Source organism: Bufo gargarizans, chromosome 3 (genome assembly GCF_014858855.1).
Source record: "Bufo gargarizans isolate SCDJY-AF-19 chromosome 3, ASM1485885v1, whole genome shotgun sequence".
Classification (NCBI taxonomy): Eukaryota; Metazoa; Chordata; class Amphibia; order Anura; family Bufonidae; genus Bufo; species Bufo gargarizans.
The window spans coordinates 22,198,087-22,216,166 of record NC_058082.1 but is presented as its reverse complement, the minus strand read 5'-3'; the positions used below and the strand labels follow the sequence as shown (position 1 = coordinate 22,216,166).

At 44.3% G+C, this 18,080-nt stretch overlaps 1 protein-coding gene across 1 annotated transcript in view; it reads left to right on the top strand.

Moving 5' to 3' along the window:
* Nucleotides 1-18,080, top strand: part of CNTN5 (contactin 5) — a 579,181-nt gene that overhangs the window by 334,545 nt on the left and 226,556 nt on the right. Inside the window, exon 13 of the mRNA XM_044285392.1 lies at nt 14,338-14,465. Coding sequence (XP_044141327.1) covers nt 14,338-14,465 — 128 coding nt within the window. The remainder of the gene's footprint in view (nt 1-14,337; nt 14,466-18,080) is intronic.

Sequence of the window (18,080 nt, the reverse complement as noted above, 5' to 3'; positions counted from 1 at the left end):
CTTGATTTTATCGGATACTTGGTTGTGCAGGGAAGGCACGGCTCTCTTGGAGAAGTAGTGCCGGCTGGGAACAACATACTGTGGGACAGCAAGCGACATGAGCTGTTTGAAGCTGTCTGTGTCCACCAGCCTAAATGACAGCATTTCATAGGCCAGTAGTTTAGAAATGCTGGCATTCAGGGCCAGGGATCGAGGGTGGCTAGGTGGGAATTTACGCTTTCTATCAAATGTTTGTGAGATGGAGAGCTGAACGCTGGCGTGTGACATGGTTGAGACGCTTGGTGACGGAGGTGGTGGTGGTGGTGTTGGTGGTACATCCCCTGTTTGCTGGGCGGCAGGTGCCAACGTTCCTCCAGAGGCGGAGGAAGAGGCCGAGGCGGCAGCAGCAGAATAGGCCGAGGCGGCAGCAGCAGAAGAGGTAGCAGGGGGAGCCTGAGTGACTTCCTTGGTTTTAAGGTGTTTACTCCACTGCAGTTCATGCTTTGCATGCAGGTGCCTGGTCATGCAGGTTGTGCTCAGGTTCAGAACGTTAATGCCTCGCTTCAGGCTCTGATGGCACAGCGTGCAAACCACTCGGGTCTTGTCGTCAGCACATTGTTTGAAGAAGTGCCATGCCAGGGAACTCCTTGAAGCTGCCTTTGGGGTGCTCGGTCCCAGATGGCGGCGGTCAGTAGCAGGCGGAGTCTCTTGGCGGCGGGTGTTCTGCTTTTGCCCACTGCTCCCTCTTTTGCTACGCTGTTGGCTCGGTCTCACCACTGCCTCTTCCTCCGAACTGTGAAAGTCAGTGGCACGACCTTCATTCCATGTGGGGTCTAGGACCTCATCGTCCCCTGCATCGTCTTCCACCCAGTCTTGATCCCTGACCTCCTGTTCAGTCTGCACACTGCAGAAAGACGCAGCAGTTGGCACCTGTGTTTCGTCATCATCAGAGACATGCTGAGGTGGTATTCCCATGTCCTCATCATCAGGAAACATAAGTGGTTGTGCGTCAGTGCATTCTATGTCTTTCACCGCTGGGGAAGGGCTAGGTGGATGCCCTTGGGAAACCCTGCCAGCGGAGTCTTCAAACAGCATAAGAGACTGCTGCATAACTTGAGGCTGAGACAGTTTCCCTGGTATGCATGGGGGTGATGTGACAGACTGATGGGGTTGGTTTTCAGGCGCCATCTGTGCGCTTTCTGCAGAAGACTGGGTGGGAGATAATGTGAACGTGCTGGATCCACTGTCGGCCACCCAATTGACTAATGCCTGTACCTGCTCAGGCCTTACCATCCTTAGAACGGCATTGGGCCCCACCATATATCGCTGTAAATTCTGGCGGCTACTGGGACCTGAAGGTAGTTGGTACACTAGGACGTGTGGATGTGGCAGAACGGCCACGTCCTCTCCCAGCACCAGAGGGTCCACTAACACCACCACGACCATGTCCACGTCCGCGTCCCTTACTAGATGTTTTTCTCATTGTTATGGTTCACCACAACAACAAATATATTATTTGGCCCAATGTATTGTATTCAAATTCAGCGGGATATAAATTTGAGGCCTAGTATTTAGGCGCTGGGTGACCGGTATGGATTTAGTGACAGAATTAGACTTGGAAATGCACAGAAGCGTGTGTGTGAAGTTATTCTGAATGACCCAATGTGCACCTTGAATATTATATACCCTTTTAGGGATAGATTTCAAATAGCTCTGATATAGCAGAAACCACTAAATTATGAAATTGCTAAATTGGGAATTGTACTTCAACCCAGAACAAAAAATGTGCTTTGACGGACACTAAATATCTTGCCCAGCAACAACAGTACAACGGTGGGTAACGAGAGATTTAGAGGGAATTAAATTTGAGGCCTAGTATTTAGGCGCTGGGTCACCGGTATGGATTTAGTGACAGAATTAGACTTGGAAATACACAGTAGCGGGTGTGTGTGAAGTTATTCTGAATGACCCTATGTGCACCTTCAATATTATATACCCTTTTAGGGATAGATTTCAAATAGCTCTGATATAGCAGAAACCACTAAATTATGAAATTGCTAAATTGGGAATTGTACTTCAACCCAGAACAAAAAATGTGCTTTGACGGACACTAAATATCTTGCCCAGCAACAACAGTACAGCGGTGGGTAACGAGAGATTTAGAGGGATTAAATTTGAGGCCTAGTATTTAGGCGCTGGGTCACCGGTATGGATTTAGTGACAGAATTAGACTTGGAAATAGCACAGTAGCGGTGTGTGTGAAGTTATTCTGAATGACCCTATGTGCACCTTCAATATTATATACCCTTTTAGGGATAGATTTCAAATAGCTCTGATATAGCAGAAACCACTAAATTATGAAATTGCTAAATTGGGAATTGTACTTCAACCCAGAACAAAAAATGTGCTTTGACGGACACTAAATATCTTGCCCAGCAACAACAGTACAGCGGTGGGTAACGAGAGATTTAGAGGGATTAAATTTGAGGCCTAGTATTTAGGCGCTGGGTCACCGGTATGGATTTAGTGACAGAATTAGACTTGGAAATACACAGTAGCGGGTGTGTGTGAAGTTATTCTGAATGACCCTATGTGCACCTTCAATATTATATACCCTTTTAGGGATAGATTTCAAATAGCTCTGATATAGCAGAAACCACTAAATTATGAAATTGCTAAATTGGGAATTGTACTTCAACCCAGAACAAAAAATGTGCTTTGACGGACACTAAATATCTTGCCCAGCAACAACAGTACAGCGGTGGGTAACGAGAGATTTAGAGGGAATTAAATTTGAGGCCTAGTATTTAGGCGCTGGGTCACCGGTATGGATTTAGTGACAGAATTAGACTTGGAAATACACAGTAGCGGGTGTGTGTGAAGTTATTCTGAATGACCCTATGTGCACCTTCAATATTATATACCCTTTTTGGGATAGATTTCAAATAGCTCTGATATAGCAGGAACCACTAAATTATGAAATTGCTAAATTGGGAATTGTACTTCAACCCAGAACAAAAAATGTGCTTTGACGGACACTAAATAACTTGCCCAGCTACAACAGGACAACGGTAACGAGAGATTTAGAGGGATTTAAATTTGAGGCCTAGTATTTAGGCGCTGGGTGACAGGTATGGGTTTAGTGACAGAATTAGACTTGGAAATACACAGTAGCGGGTGTGTGTGAAGTTATTCTGAATGACCCTATGTGCACCTTCAATATTATATACCCTTTTAGGGATAGATTTCAAATAGCTCTGATATAGCAGAAACCACTAAATTATGAAATTGCTAAATTGGGAATTGTACTTCAACCCAGAACAAAAAATGTGCTTTGACGGACACTAAATATCTTGCCCAGCAACAACAGTACAGCGGTGGGTAACGAGAGATTTAGAGGGAATTAAATTTGAGGCCTAGTATTTAGGCGCTGGGTCACCGGTATGGATTTAGTGACAGAATTAGACTTGGAAATACACAGTAGCGGGTGTGTGTGAAGTTATTCTGAATGACCCTATGTGCACCTTCAATATTATATACCCTTTTTGGGATAGATTTCAAATAGCTCTGATATAGCAGGAACCACTAAATTATGAAATTGCTAAATTGGGAATTGTACTTCAACCCAGAACAAAAAATGTGCTTTGACGGGCACTAAATAACTTTCCCAGCTACAACAGGACAACGGTAACGAGAGATTTAGAGGGATTTAAATTTGAGGCCTAGTATTTAGGCGCTGGGTGACAGGTATGGGTTTAGTGACAGAATTAGACTTGGAAATACACAGTAGCGGGTGTGTGTGAAGTTATTCTGAATGACCCTATGTGCACCTTCAATATTATATACCCTTTTAGGGATAGATTTCAAATAGCTCTGATATAGCAGAAACCACTAAATTATGAAATTGCTAAATTGGGAATTGTACTTCAACCCAGAACAAAAAATGTGCTTTGACGGACACTAAATATCTTGCCCAGCAACAACAGTACACCGGTGGGTAACGAGAGATTTAGAGGGAATTAAATTTGAGGCCTAGTATTTAGGCGCTGGGTCACCGGTATGGATTTAGTGACAGAATTAGACTTGGAAATACACAGTAGCGGGTGTGTGTGAAGTTATTCTGAATGACCCTATGTGCACCTTCAATATTATATACCCTTTTTGGGATAGATTTCAAATAGCTCTGATATAGCAGGAACCACTAAATTATGAAATTGCTAAATTGGGAATTGTACTTCAACCCAGAACAAAAAATGTGCTTTGACGGGCACTAAATAACTTTCCCAGCTACAACAGGACAACGGTAACGAGAGATTTAGAGGGATTTAAATTTGAGGCCTAGTATTTAGGCGCTGGGTGACAGGTATGGGTTTAGTGACAGAATTAGACTTGGAAATACACAGTAGCGGGTGTGTGTGAAGTTATTCTGAATGACCCTATGTGCACCTTCAATATTATATACCCTTTTTGGGATAGATTTCAAATAGCTCTGATATAGCAGAAACCACTAAATTATGAAATTGCTAAATTGGGAATTGTACTTCAACCCAGAACAAAAAATGTGCTTTGACGGACACTAAATATCTTGCCCAGCAACAACAGTACAGCGGTGGGTAACGAGAGATTTAGAGGGAATTAAATTTGAGGCCTAGTATTTAGGCGCTGGGTCACCGGTATGGATTTAGTGACAGAATTAGACTTGGAAATACACAGTAGCGGGTGTGTGTGAAGTTACTCTGAATGACCCTATGTGCACCTTCAATATTATATACCCTTTTTGGGATAGATTTCAAAGAGCTCTGATATAGCAGGAACCACTAAATTATGAAATTGCTAAATTGGGAATTGTATTTCAACCCAGAACAAGAAATGTGCTTGAACGGACACTAAATAACTCGCCCAGCTACAGCACTAGGGACAGATTTAGCTGGATATAAATTTGAGGCCTAGTATTTAGGCGCTGGGTGACCGGTATGGATTTAGTGACAGAATTAGACTGGGATATGGCCAAAAAATGAACAGACTATTGCTGGTTAAATGCACTTGGTGTGACAGCTTCACCCTGATGTAGGCTTTAGCCAAAAAACAACCACACCATTGAGGGTTAAATGCACTTGGTGACAGGCGCAGCTTGCCCCTGATTTTGTATATGGCCAAAAAATGAACAGACTATTGCTGGTTAAATGCACTTGGTGTGACAGCTTCACCCTGATGTAGGCTTTAGCCAAAAAACAACCACACCATTGAGGGTTAAATGCACTTGGTGACAGGCGCAGCTTGCCCCTGATTTTGTATATGGCCAAAAAATGAACAGACTATTGCTGGTTAAATGCACTTGGTGTGACAGCTTCACCCTGATGTAGGCTTTAGCCAAAAAACAACCACACCATTGAGGGTTAAATGCACTTGGTGACAGGCGCAGCTTGCCCCTGATTTTGTATATGGCCAAAAAATGAACAGACTATTGCTGGTTAAATGCACTTGGTGTCACAGCTTCACCCTGATGTAGGCTTTAGCCAAAAAACAACCACACCATTGAGGGTTAAATGCACTTGGTCGCAGCTTGTGCTGGCGCACCACAAGACACAAAATGGCCGCCGATCACCCCAGAAAAATGAGACTGACAAACGGTCTGTGCAGCCTAAAAACAGTGAGCAATTGAGGATCAGCAGCTCAATGATCCACAGCTGCAGATCGATCAGTTAATCAAGTCCTTTGGAGGAGTTAATCTGCCTAATCTCGCCCTACTGTCGCAGCCGCAACCTCTCCCTACGCTAATCAGAGCAGAGTGACGGGCGGCGCTATGTGACTCCAGCTTAAATAGAGGCTGGGTCACATGGTGCTCTGGCCAATCACAGCCATGCCAATAGTAGGCATGGCTGTGATGGCCTCTTGGGGCAAGTAGTATGACGCTTGTTGATTGGCTGCTTTGCAGCCTTTCAAAAAGCGCCAAGAAAGCGTCACAAAAGCGCGAAGAAAGCGACGAACACCGAACCCGAACCCGGACTTTTACGAAAATGTCCGGGTTCGGGTCCGTGTCACGGACACCCCAAAATTCGGTACGAACCCGAACTATACAGTTCGAGTTCGCTCATCCCTAGTCAAGATGTGTTCAGGGTGCCTTCAGTGAAACTCGCACCATTTTGCAAGCAAGTTCAGTCAGTTTTGTCCACAATTGCGTTCAGTGTTTAAGTTTTCTCAGCGCGAGTGCAATTTGTTTTCGCAAAAAAAACTGAAGACTTACAAAAACATCTGTTAGCAACCATCAGTGAAAAATACATTGCATTGCGTTTTTCACTGAAGCCTCATTCACTTCTATGGAGCTCGGGGCTGCGTGAAAAATGCAGAATATAGAACATGCTGCGATTCTCACGCAACGCAGAAATAATGCGTGAAAAATAACGCTCATGTACACAGACCCATTAAAATGAATGGGTCGGGATTCTGTGCGGGTGCTATGCGTTAACTTCACGCATCGCACCCAAGCAGAAAACTCGCTCGTGTGAAAGAGACCTTACCGTAAAATACACAACAATAAAGGAAGGGGCAAAAAAGAAGCCATTAAAAATGCTAAAGTGTAGAAAATCACCAGCAACAATGTACGTATAAAAGCAGCCTAATGCCACATGCACACGGTGCACATCACTCACAGATTTTCATTCGGAAAATCCACAACGTAACACAGTTCCAGCTAAGTAGATGAGATTTTCAAACTCTCATGCGCATTGTGCCAACATTTCCCATTAGGAAATTGACCTGCAGTGTTGATTTTTTGCAGGTTTTTGGTGCATGTTTTTGGCGAGATCTGAAACAAATCCTCATCAACAATCCATGACAACATCTGCAAGTAACACATGCAGTATTTTCAGTGTGGATTTGGTGCAGAAATACAGATAAAAAAGCACTCGGTATAAAGCACAGTGCCATGTACCTGTACCCTAACAGAATTAGCCGGAGCTTCAAGTCACGCCTCTTTAAAGACTCCTCCCACTCTCTCTCAAAGCAATGCCTGGCAGCCAATCATTGTCAGAGAACACGCCCATTCCTCTCTCTAAGCAGTGAGTGGATACTTACCTGTACAGTGTAAATCATCAATGCTCGGAACCAAAAATCCGCCCTAATTCATGGCCAACACCGTCTGGGTAGGTTCACACAGAGCTGTTTGGAGGAGGTTTTGAGGCTGATTTTCCTGCAGATTTTTCAGCCAAAGCCAGAAATGGATCCAGCAAGAAGGAGAAGTAGAAGTCCTTCCTATATACTTCCGATTCCTTTCGCATCCACTTCAGATTTTGGCTGAAAAACCTGCTCCAAAAAACTTTGTGGGAACCTACCCTTACATTGTGATAGCTTGTATTCTTTATTACATGCAATATAAAATACTGAAAATAGCTTCTTATTTAGGGTCCATTCAGACGACTGTAAGCGTTTTGCAGTCCGCAAATTGCGGATTAAAAAACATGGGTATCGGCCGTGTGCGTTCCGCATTTTGCAGAACACACGCGGCCAGCCCCATGATAGAAATGCCTATTCTTGTCCATAACTGTGGACAACAATAGGCCTATTAGGCCATGTTCTAAATTTTTTTGCAGGGCTGCGGAATGGAACTACGGATGCTGTCCGCATCTTTTGCGGCCCCATTGCAATGAATGAGTCAGCACCTGTTCCGTAAAATTCAGAAAAGGACGTGGACCCAGAAATACGGTCGAGTGAATGGACCCTTATGAGGGCCAATGTTGCATTTTGATGATAGTGGTGCAAAACATTAGTGATGAGCGGCATAGGCAATATTAAAATTTAGGATATTTTGCAAATTTTTTACCAAATATTCGCCATTAATTAGCAAATTTGAGAATTCCAGATCTCCAGTCATTTACTTGATTGTGAAAAATCGGCAATGTAATATATTCGTGATAAATTTGCGATAAATTCACGATTAGTATATTCAACACTTTGCGAATATGAATATATAGCACTATATTCTAAATATTAGCGAATTCTCGAAGTGGCAATATTCGCGAATAAAATTCGCGATTCGAATATTCGTGCTAAACACTACAAAACATGTACATGGATGTTTATTATTATTATAATAATGATATTTATTTATCTATTTTTAAAAGTTTATATATATTTTTTTTACTTTGTAATTATTTTTGTCCTGAATAAAATCTGGATTAGACAAATGTTGGCATACAGCATATTACGGTAATTAATTACTACAAATCTGATAACATTTTTATGACTCTGAAATGAATACAAGATTTTAAATGGTAATTTTTTATGAGGTGGGAGGGCGATTTTTCCCAAGGTTAATGTGAGTGGTAAACTGGTAATACTTGGACTGTTGTTTGCCCTTCACACAGAATGCACCATTTGTTAATAAGATCTGAAGCTCATTAACCTCTGGCAATGATATCCATGGTAACAATCCCCCAAAGAATGTTTTACATTCATAATTAACCCATCTCTACCTAATGTTACGGTCTTACTAAGGAGAGAGATGGGATTCTGCAATCATCGTCTGTTGGGAGAAGTCGGATTAGTTTGCATTTCTTTTTCTTTTTTTTGTATTTTGGCTGATGAGTTGATATATTGTAATTTGCAGTTTTAGAAAAATCCTTTTATTGGTTGCTTTCGCTGGAAGCAGGAGAAATGAAACGCTCCTCTTTCCACCTGCTTTGAATTCTAATCCGAAACACCAATTACTGAACATGTTTTACAGTCCGCTACAAGATGGACACTAGATTAAATTCAGAACCTTACAAACCTTTGCAATATGCAGATCTGGATATGTGTTATTTTTTTTTTCTTTATAACATTCTCCATGTTAATTTTTTTATGATGATTAAGATTATTATTTTTTTTTTCAAAATAAAATCACATTTAAATTTGAAAACATTTAAAGGGAAGCTCCACTCAAAATACATGATTCTCTAATGCTTTTAAAGGGCTTTTCCAGGACAGTGGTGTACCTCCAATGTAGGCAGACCACAACAACTGTCATGAGGCCTTGAGCTGGAGGTAGGGAGGCTCTAAACTTCTTTTATTTCCCTATATAAAAACACTGAATTTTCATGCAGCCACCACTAGAGGGAGCTGAATGCAAGCAGATGATTACAGACAGTAATGATATTAGTCCCTATGCACTGAGCTCCATCTAGTGGTGGCTTCAGGACTCATGCACACGACCGTTGTGTGCATCCGTGGCCATTGTGCCGTTTTCCGTTTTTTTTCGCGGACCCATTGACTTTCAATGGGTCCGTGGAAAAATCGGAAAATGCACCGTTTTGCAGCCGAGGCCGTGATCCGTGTATTCTGTCCGTCAAAAAAATATGACCTGTCCTATTTTTTTGACGGACAACGGTTCACGGACCCATTCAAGTCAATGGGTCCGTGAAAGAACACGGATGCACACAAGATTGGCATCCGTGTCCGTGATCCGTGGCCGTAGGTTGCTTTCATACAGACGGATCCGAAGATCCGTCTGCATAAAAGCTTTTTCTGATCTAAGTTTTCACTTCGTGAAAACTCATTTCCGACAGTATATTCTAACACAGAAGCGTTCCCATGGTGATGGGGACGCTTCTAGTTAGAATACACTGCAAACTTTGTACAAGACTGCCCCCTGCTGCCTGGCAGCACCCGATCTCTTACAGGGGGATATGATAGCACAATTAACCCCTTCAGGTGCGGCACCTAAAGGGGTTAATTGTACTATCATATTCCCCTGTAAGAGATCAGGGCTGCCAGGCAGCAGGGGGCAGCCCCCCCCCTCCCCAGTTTGAATATCGTTGGTGGCACAGTGTGCCACCACCATCGCCCCCCCTCCCTCCCTCTATTGTATTAAATCGTTGGTGGCACAGTGTGCCAACCACCATCGGCCCCCCCCTCCCTCCCTCTATTGTATTAAATCGTTGGTGGCACAGTGTGCCAACCACCATCGCCCCCCCCCTCCCTCTATAGCAGTAACATTGGTGGCAGTGTGCGGTCTCAACAGTAGAAGATTCATACTTACCTGCTTGCTGCTGCGATGTCTGTGAACGGCCGGGAGCTCCTCCTACTGGTAAGTGACAGTTCTTTAGCAATGCGCCGCACAGACCTTTCACTTACCAGTAGGAGGAGCTCCCGGCCGGACACAGACATCGCAGCAGCAAGCAGGTAAGTATGAATCTTCTACTGTTGAGACCGCACACTGCCACCAATGTTACTGCTATAGAGGGAGGGGGGGGGCGATGGTGGTTGGCACACTGTGCCACCAACGATTTAATACAATAGAGGGAGGGAGGGGGGCCGATGGTGGTTGGCACACTGTGCCACCAACGATTTAATACAATAGAGGGAGGGAGGGGGGCCGATGGTGGTTGGCACACTGTGCCACCAACGATTTAATACAATAGAGGGAGGGAGGGGGGGGGGCGATGGTAGGGGCACACTGTGCCACCAACGATATTCAAACTGGGGAGGGGGGGGCTGCCCCCTGCTGCCTGGCAGCCCTGATCTCTTACAGGGGAATATGATAGTACAATTAACCCCTTTAGGTGCCGCACCTAAAGGGGTTAATTGTGCTATCATATCCCCCAGTAAGAGATCGGGTGCTGCCAGGCAGCAGGGGGCAGTCTTGTACAAAGTTTGTAGTGTATTCTAACCTGAAGCGTCCCCATCACCATGGGAACGCCTCTGTGTTAGAATATACTGTCGGATCTGAGGTTCACGAAGTAGCTCATATCCGACAGTATATTCTAACATAGAGGCGTTCCCATGGTGATGGGGACGCTTCAAGTTAAAATATACCATCGGATTGGAGAAAACTCCAATCCGATGGTATAAAAGAACTCCAGACTTTACATTGAAAGTCAATGGGGACGGATCCGTTTGAAATGGCACCATATTGTGTCAACATCAAACGGATCCGTCCCCATTGACTTGCATTGTAATTCAGGACGGATCCGTTTGGCTCCGCACGGCCAGGCGGACACCAAAACGACTTTTTTTTCATGTCCGTGGATCCTCCAAAAATCAAGGAAGACCCACGGACGAAAAAACGGTCACGGATCACGGACCCACGGACCCCGTTTTTTCGGACCGTGAAAAAAAACGGTCGTGTGCATGAGGCCTCAGGCAGCCAGCTTTCTAGTCGATGAGAAGCAGGAGATTTATCAGTGTATTAATGCCAATTGTTAGGTGTCAATACGTTGAAAAATATGGTGGGGAGAATGGGCACCGTATTTATGAAGCACCAGTTCTACTTTTCTGACAGAAGTAAGATGAAGTGGGGGAGGTCAGGGGTGACTTTTTTTATTACAATATAATAATAAAATTGTTGCTTAATAATAATTAAAAAAAATCTTCTGATCATCAGAAATCTGTGGCGTTGTGCTTTGCATTCTGCATTGCATGGGATTGATTGATGCACACATTCTCGGAAGCTGTGTGAGGCATTGGGACTAAGTTGCGCTATGGTGCCCTATGAGGTCTGCGTACGCCGCTGTTCCTGGACTTTAATATTGGTGGCCTTAGGGCTGATCATCAGTATCAGATCGATGGGGCTGACACCTGACAACCCTTCAAATCTGCTGTTTGTGGTAGCCGGAATCTATACAGTAAAAGTAAATGCAAGCACAAGTCTCTTTCCACTGTGTTGTGGCTGTGTGGGTTACTGTAGAGCAGCTGAGCTGCAGAGTGCCAGCAATGGAAACTACACAGTGGATGGAGCCTTCCATGTTCCATCTTAGTTTCCAGCACTGGCGGCTGCACAAAATAGCTGATCGGTAGGTGTGCAAGGTGTTGGATTCCCACCAATCTGATATTGCTGACCTATCTGACCTGTCTGTTATCATGCTCTTTAAAGGGGTTGTGCCACAAAAAATTCTACAGTTTTCAAACCAGAACCTGAGTCATTCAATGGGCTCCTAACAAGCTCTGCCTCCAATGCCACCAGATGTAAGGAAGCTATCCTATAAGTCATTGTTCAACCCTTTTAATAGGCCTTGAGACATGACTCAGATAATAACTAAGCCAGCATCTCATCTGCAGACAGCTGTTTCGGGGTGAACAGGTGCGGAACCTATTCATTTTTAATGGGGCAGGAATGTGCTGTCCACTTCCACATCTCTAATTATGTGGGCACCTTATGGTAGTTCTTGATATATAATTTTTATTATTATGCCTCTGTATAAACATGTCGGGAGGGGTAGTGTCTGTTATATTTTAGGCAGAGTTCAGCAGAGGGACGCCATCAAACTATCAGAAAGTGCATAGAACAGTGTGCATCATATATAACAAACAGTGTGTTTGATATAGAACTGTGTAGGTGAAATCAACAGTGTGCGAGACCCGTTATAGTGTGAGCGTGTGTGCGTGTGTGGGACAGGAGATTAGCTCCGTCATTGAACACATCAACTGATATTTCGTCTGTGAAAGTCGCTTTATTCTATGAGCCGTTACATTTACTGCCACATTGCAAATTCAACAATGTGGGTAAGGAAGTAAATACAACAACGGCAATTATTGTAGCAATAGCAGCAATTAGGAGCATTGTGTATCTCCTGTCCCGCCTCCGCAGGACACTATTATTAATAAATGGAAAATCTACTCTACAAGTCATCTGGCAGTGTATATAGTGAAATGGTTAAAAAATCAGATACATATAAAAAAGAGTGCCAATAAATGAAGAGTTGTGGAAGAATAAAATAGTGTTTATTAATAGCACAAAACACTGACCCTACTACTGCTATTATCAGCAAAATTGACAACTGTCCCCCGCTACACCCTGATAGTTCTAATCACACATTTGGTTCTTTTTCTGTTTTGTGGTTTTAAATAAACAACAATAAAGGATGTAGTTTTATTATATAGAAGTTAGGACCCCTGAAGGGATTTTGTGGTCATTTGACCGTTATTGTATTTTACAAATGTTTTTTATTTCCATTATTTTTAGTTTTGTTTTGGGTTTTTTTTGTAGCGAAAGGTTTGAGGCAAATACACCATATCCACAGTTATACAAGGTCCCTTCATACTAAGCTTCTTCAAGATGTAGTATGAATGTGAAGCACAATAGTTCAGTGGTTAGCATTGCTGCTACAGTAAGTCCTAGGTTTTAATCAGTCCAAGGACAACATCTGCCTGGAGTTTGTAAGTTCTCCCTGTCTTTATGAGAATTTCCTCCGACTTCCTACCATACTCCAAACACTAGATATGCGAGAATATGTATGATCTCCTCACTCTTGACAAAGGAATGAGCAGATAAGCCATTCATAAACAGTGGCTTTCTTATGTCCAAGTCTATCATTGTTATCACATCTTCTCAATTTTGAGTTGCATAAGATTATGGGGTGCATTAAAAGGTGCTCAGATGCACAATAGGAGACTATAGTTCTACCACTTAAAACCTCACTGGTCAGACCACACTTGGAGTATTGTACTGCACTGAGCACCTGTGCAGATGAAAGACTGCAGAGCCTATAGGTCATGTACACCTTTGGAGGCAAATTCTATTTATTATTACGCTGTACTAATTTTGAGCTAAAAATCTTATTTTCAGTTGGTCTTTATTAAAAATTTAGAGCCCCTTTCTCTGTGAAGTCTTGAGATTCTCTAACAGCAGGATCTGTATTTTTACTGTTTTCCACCAAGCAGCTCAGCTGACGGCTCCTTATCTCTGACCTCCCAAACACTTATTGTAGCTCAATTATTATGTTACTGATAAGAATGTGGCTTAAGTAAGTGTCTGTGATCTTTTAGTAATTTAGAGATTCACACAGCTAGACAGTTAACCCTTTCTGAAAGAACAGCTCAATATTTCTAACAAAGACCAATTGAAGAAATTATCTTTAGCCCCAAATAATTGAAATTCATTCATAAAAAAATTGCCCCAAAAGTTGTACATAGCCTTTAAGTGGGTTCCGAGGTGGGCGACTGATGTAATAAATTGAATGGGTGAACTAAAGTACCAAGAAAGAATACTAAAAGCAAAAAAATATATATATATCTAATAAAAAATTGAATAACTGTGTATAAATAATATCACAAGTCAACACAGAGATCTCTCTCAATTTATATCCAAGATTGTCTAGATACATCTAGAGAAAAGAAGGCTTCTGCATCATCACAGACAAGGATTCTTTACTGTAAAAACAGTGAGACTATGGAACTCACAAAAAAATAAGGGTCTTGGTGTTTTTCTTTTGTGAGTTAAATCATGTTTGACACAATGGGTCAGTGGTTTACTGGAGATGGGTCCTTGATCTGAGGGTTGATTGGGAGTTACTATGCTATTATGTTTCTTAATGATTTTTGTTAAAATCTAAGTCTTATCCCTTTGTGATTCCAGATGTATAAAAAAATACTCTCTTTTTCCAGGATAGCTGTTCTTCCAGATGGAAGTTTACGGATCTTAAACGCTTCTAAATCAGATGAAGGAAAATACACATGCCATGGGGAAAATATGTTTGGTTCTGCAGAAATTACAGCAGTTGTGTCTGTTACAGGTAATGGCTTATCTGATTCGATAAATGCATAATTAGACCCTTGTAGCTTCCTTGTAAATTCTTTAATGCGCAGATTGTTTTAATGAAAATGAACTCTTTTTAGAACATCCACTAGGACATGAAGCTTATATTGCTTCTGCACCTTGAAACCTTTAAATACTTAAAGCCTTTTTAAAGAAGATATTCTAAAAGAAAAATTCTAAAGAAGACTTTAATTTCTACCAGTTGGTCAACTTTCTGAAGTGTCTGGAGCCTCCAGATGTAGACATATTGGCTTTCAATAGGCCTGATCCATTGTTTTCCACGAGAGATAATATCCTTCTAGGTTGTCTGGCAGCTTCTTATTCTGTGTTCCCTATACATATTTATAGTGGACTACAGTAGACTAGCTGGTGGACAATTAAAGGGGTTCTCCGGGCTTAACCTTTTTTGGGCTTTAATAATCTAACCTTTGTAGGAAAGATTATTGCTCACATACTTACCTTCCACAGTGCAGCCATTCTTGAGATCTGACTCCCGGTCACGTGGTCCCTCCTGATGGCTTTTCTGTTCTTCCGGGCAAAGTCCGTCCTCCTTGTCTTCCGCTCTTCTCTTCCTGGCTTGAGCAGGAGACAGATCATCACTAATGACGTCACCGCCTCCTACAAGTCGAAGCGCCGGCCTCCGTCTTCTTCACCATCGCAGGCGCAGTGCGCACAATTACAGTGCGCATGCGCCAGTATCTCTGCTCCGGCGCCATACAAACATGCACTGTGCATGCGTCGGGACCGCCAGCTGTTTTCTGAGAGTACAGGCTTTTATGTGAAGCCTGTACTGACTCATGTACAGTGCGATGTAAGCGCTGTACATGAGTGACATCATAGCGATCAGCCACAGAGGCTGATCGCTATGCTCTGGAGGTCATTGGGGGAGCTGCGGATGGCACATGGGGGACATTTTGGATGTCACATGGGTGGCCTTGTGGGCAATGTGTATGGCACATGGGTGCACTTGTGGGCACTGTGGATGGCACTTTGGGGGCACTGTGGATGTCATTAGGGGCACTATGGATGGCACATGGACACTTTGAGGGCACTGTGTATGGCACATGGGGCACTGTGGATGTCATTAGGGGTACTATTGATGGCACATGGGCACTGTGGATGGCACATGGGGGCACTGTGGAAGTCATTAGGGACACTGTGGATGTCATTAGGGGCACTGTGGGTGGCACATGGGGGCATTGTGTTTGGCACATTGGAGCACTTTGGGGGCACTGTGGATGTCATTAGGGGCACTCTGGATTGCACATAGGGGCACTGTAAATGTCATTAGGGGCACTATTGATGGCACATGGGCACTGTGGATGGCACATGGGCACTGTGGTTGGCACATGGGGGCACTGTGGATGGAACTGTTATAGGGGACTGTTGTGTGGAACTGTAAATAACATCTAGAGTGACCCCATAACAGTGATATTCACAGTGCTTCCATAACAGTGACACTGTTATGGGGGTTCTCTAGATGTCACTGTTATGGGGGCACTGTGGATGTCACTGTTATGGGGGCACTGTGGACGTCACCATTATGGGGGCACTGTGGATATCACTGTTATGGGGGCCTGTGGATGTCACTGTTATGGGGGCCTGTGGATGTCACTGTTATGGGGGCCTGTGGATGTCACTGTTATGGGGGCCTGTGGATGTCACTGCTATGGGGGCACTGTGGATGTCACTGTTATGGGTGCACTGTGGATGTCACTGTGATGGGGGCCTGTGGATCTCACTGTTATGGGGGTACTGTGGATATCACTGTTATGGGGGATCTGTGAATGTCACTGTGATGGGGGTCTGTGGATGTCACTGCTATGGGGGCACTGTGGATGTCACTGTTATGGGTGCACTGTGGATCTCACTGTTATGGGGGCCTGTGGATCTCACTGTTATGGGGGCACTGTGGATCTCACTGTTATGGGGGCCTGTGGATGTCACTGTTATGGGGGCCTGTGGATGTCACTGTTATGGGGGCCTGTGGATGTCACTGCTATGGGGGCACTGTGGATGTCATTGTTATGGGTGCACTGTGGATCTCACTGTGATGGGGGCCTGTGGATGTCACTGTTATGGGGGCACTGTGGATGTCACTGTTATGGGGGCTGTGGATGTCACTGTTATGGGGGCTGTGGATGTCACTGTTATGGGGGCACTGTGGATGTCATTGTTATGGGGGCACTGTGGATGTCACTGTTATGGGGGCCTGTGGATGTCACTGTTATGGGGGCCTGTGGATGTCACTGTTATGGGGGCCTGTGGATGTCACTGTTATGGGGGCACTGTGGATGTCACTGTTATGGGGGCCTGTGGATGTCACTGCTATGGGGGCACTGTGGATGTCACTGTTATGGGTGCACTGTGGATCTCACTGTGATGGGGGCCTGTGGATGTCACTGTTATGGGGGTACTGTGGATATCACTGTTATGGGGGATCTGTGAATGTCACTGTGATGGGGGTCTGTGGATGTCACTGCTATGGGGGCACTGTGGATGTCAATGTTATGGGTGCACTGTGGATCTCACTGTTATGGGGGCCTGTGGATCTCACTGTTATGGGGGCAATGTGGATGTCACTATTATGGTGGATCTGTGGATGTAACTGTTATGGGGGCCTGTGGATGTCACTGTTATGGGGGCATGTGGATGTCACTGCTATGGGGGCACTGTGGATGTCACTGTTATGGGTGCACTGTGGATGTCACTGTGATGGGGGCCTGTGGATGTCACTGTTATGGGGGTACTGTGGATATCACTGTTATGGGGGATCTGTGGATGTTACTGTTATGGGGGCCTGTGGATGTCACTATTATGGGGGCTGTGGATGTCACTGTTATGGGGGCACTGTGAATGTCACTGTTATGGGGGCCTGTGGATGTCACTGTTATGGGGGCCTGTGGATGTCACTGCTATGGGGGCACTGTGGATGTCACTGTTATGGGTGCACTGTGGATCTCACTGTGATGGGGGCCTGTGGATGTCACTGTTATGGGGGTACTGTGGATATCACTGTTATGGTGGATCTGTGAATGTCACTGTGATGGGGGTCTGTGGGTGTCACTGTTATGGTGGATCTGTGGATGTAACTGTTATGGGGGCCTGTGGATGTCACTGCTATGGGGGCCTGTGGATGTCACTGTTATGGGTGCACTGTGGATGTCACTGTTATGGGGGCACTGTGGATGTCACTGTTATGGGGGCCTGTGGATGTCACTGTTATGGGGGCACTGTGGATCTCACTGTTATAGGGGCAATGTGGATGTCACTGTTATGGTGGATCTGTGGATGTAACTGTTATGGGGGCCTGTGGATGTCACTGTTATGGGGGCCTGTGGATGTCACTGCTATGGGGGCACAGTGGATGTCACTGTTATGGGTGCACTGTGGATCTCACTGTGATGGGGGCCTGTGGATGTCACTGTTATGGGGGTACTGTGGATATCACTGTTATGGGGGATCTGTGGATGTCACTGTTATGGGGGCCTGTGGATGTCACTGTTATGGGGGCCTGTGGATTTCACTGTTTTGGAGACACTGTGGTTGACACTGTTATGTAGGATCTGTGGATGTCACTGTTATTGTTATG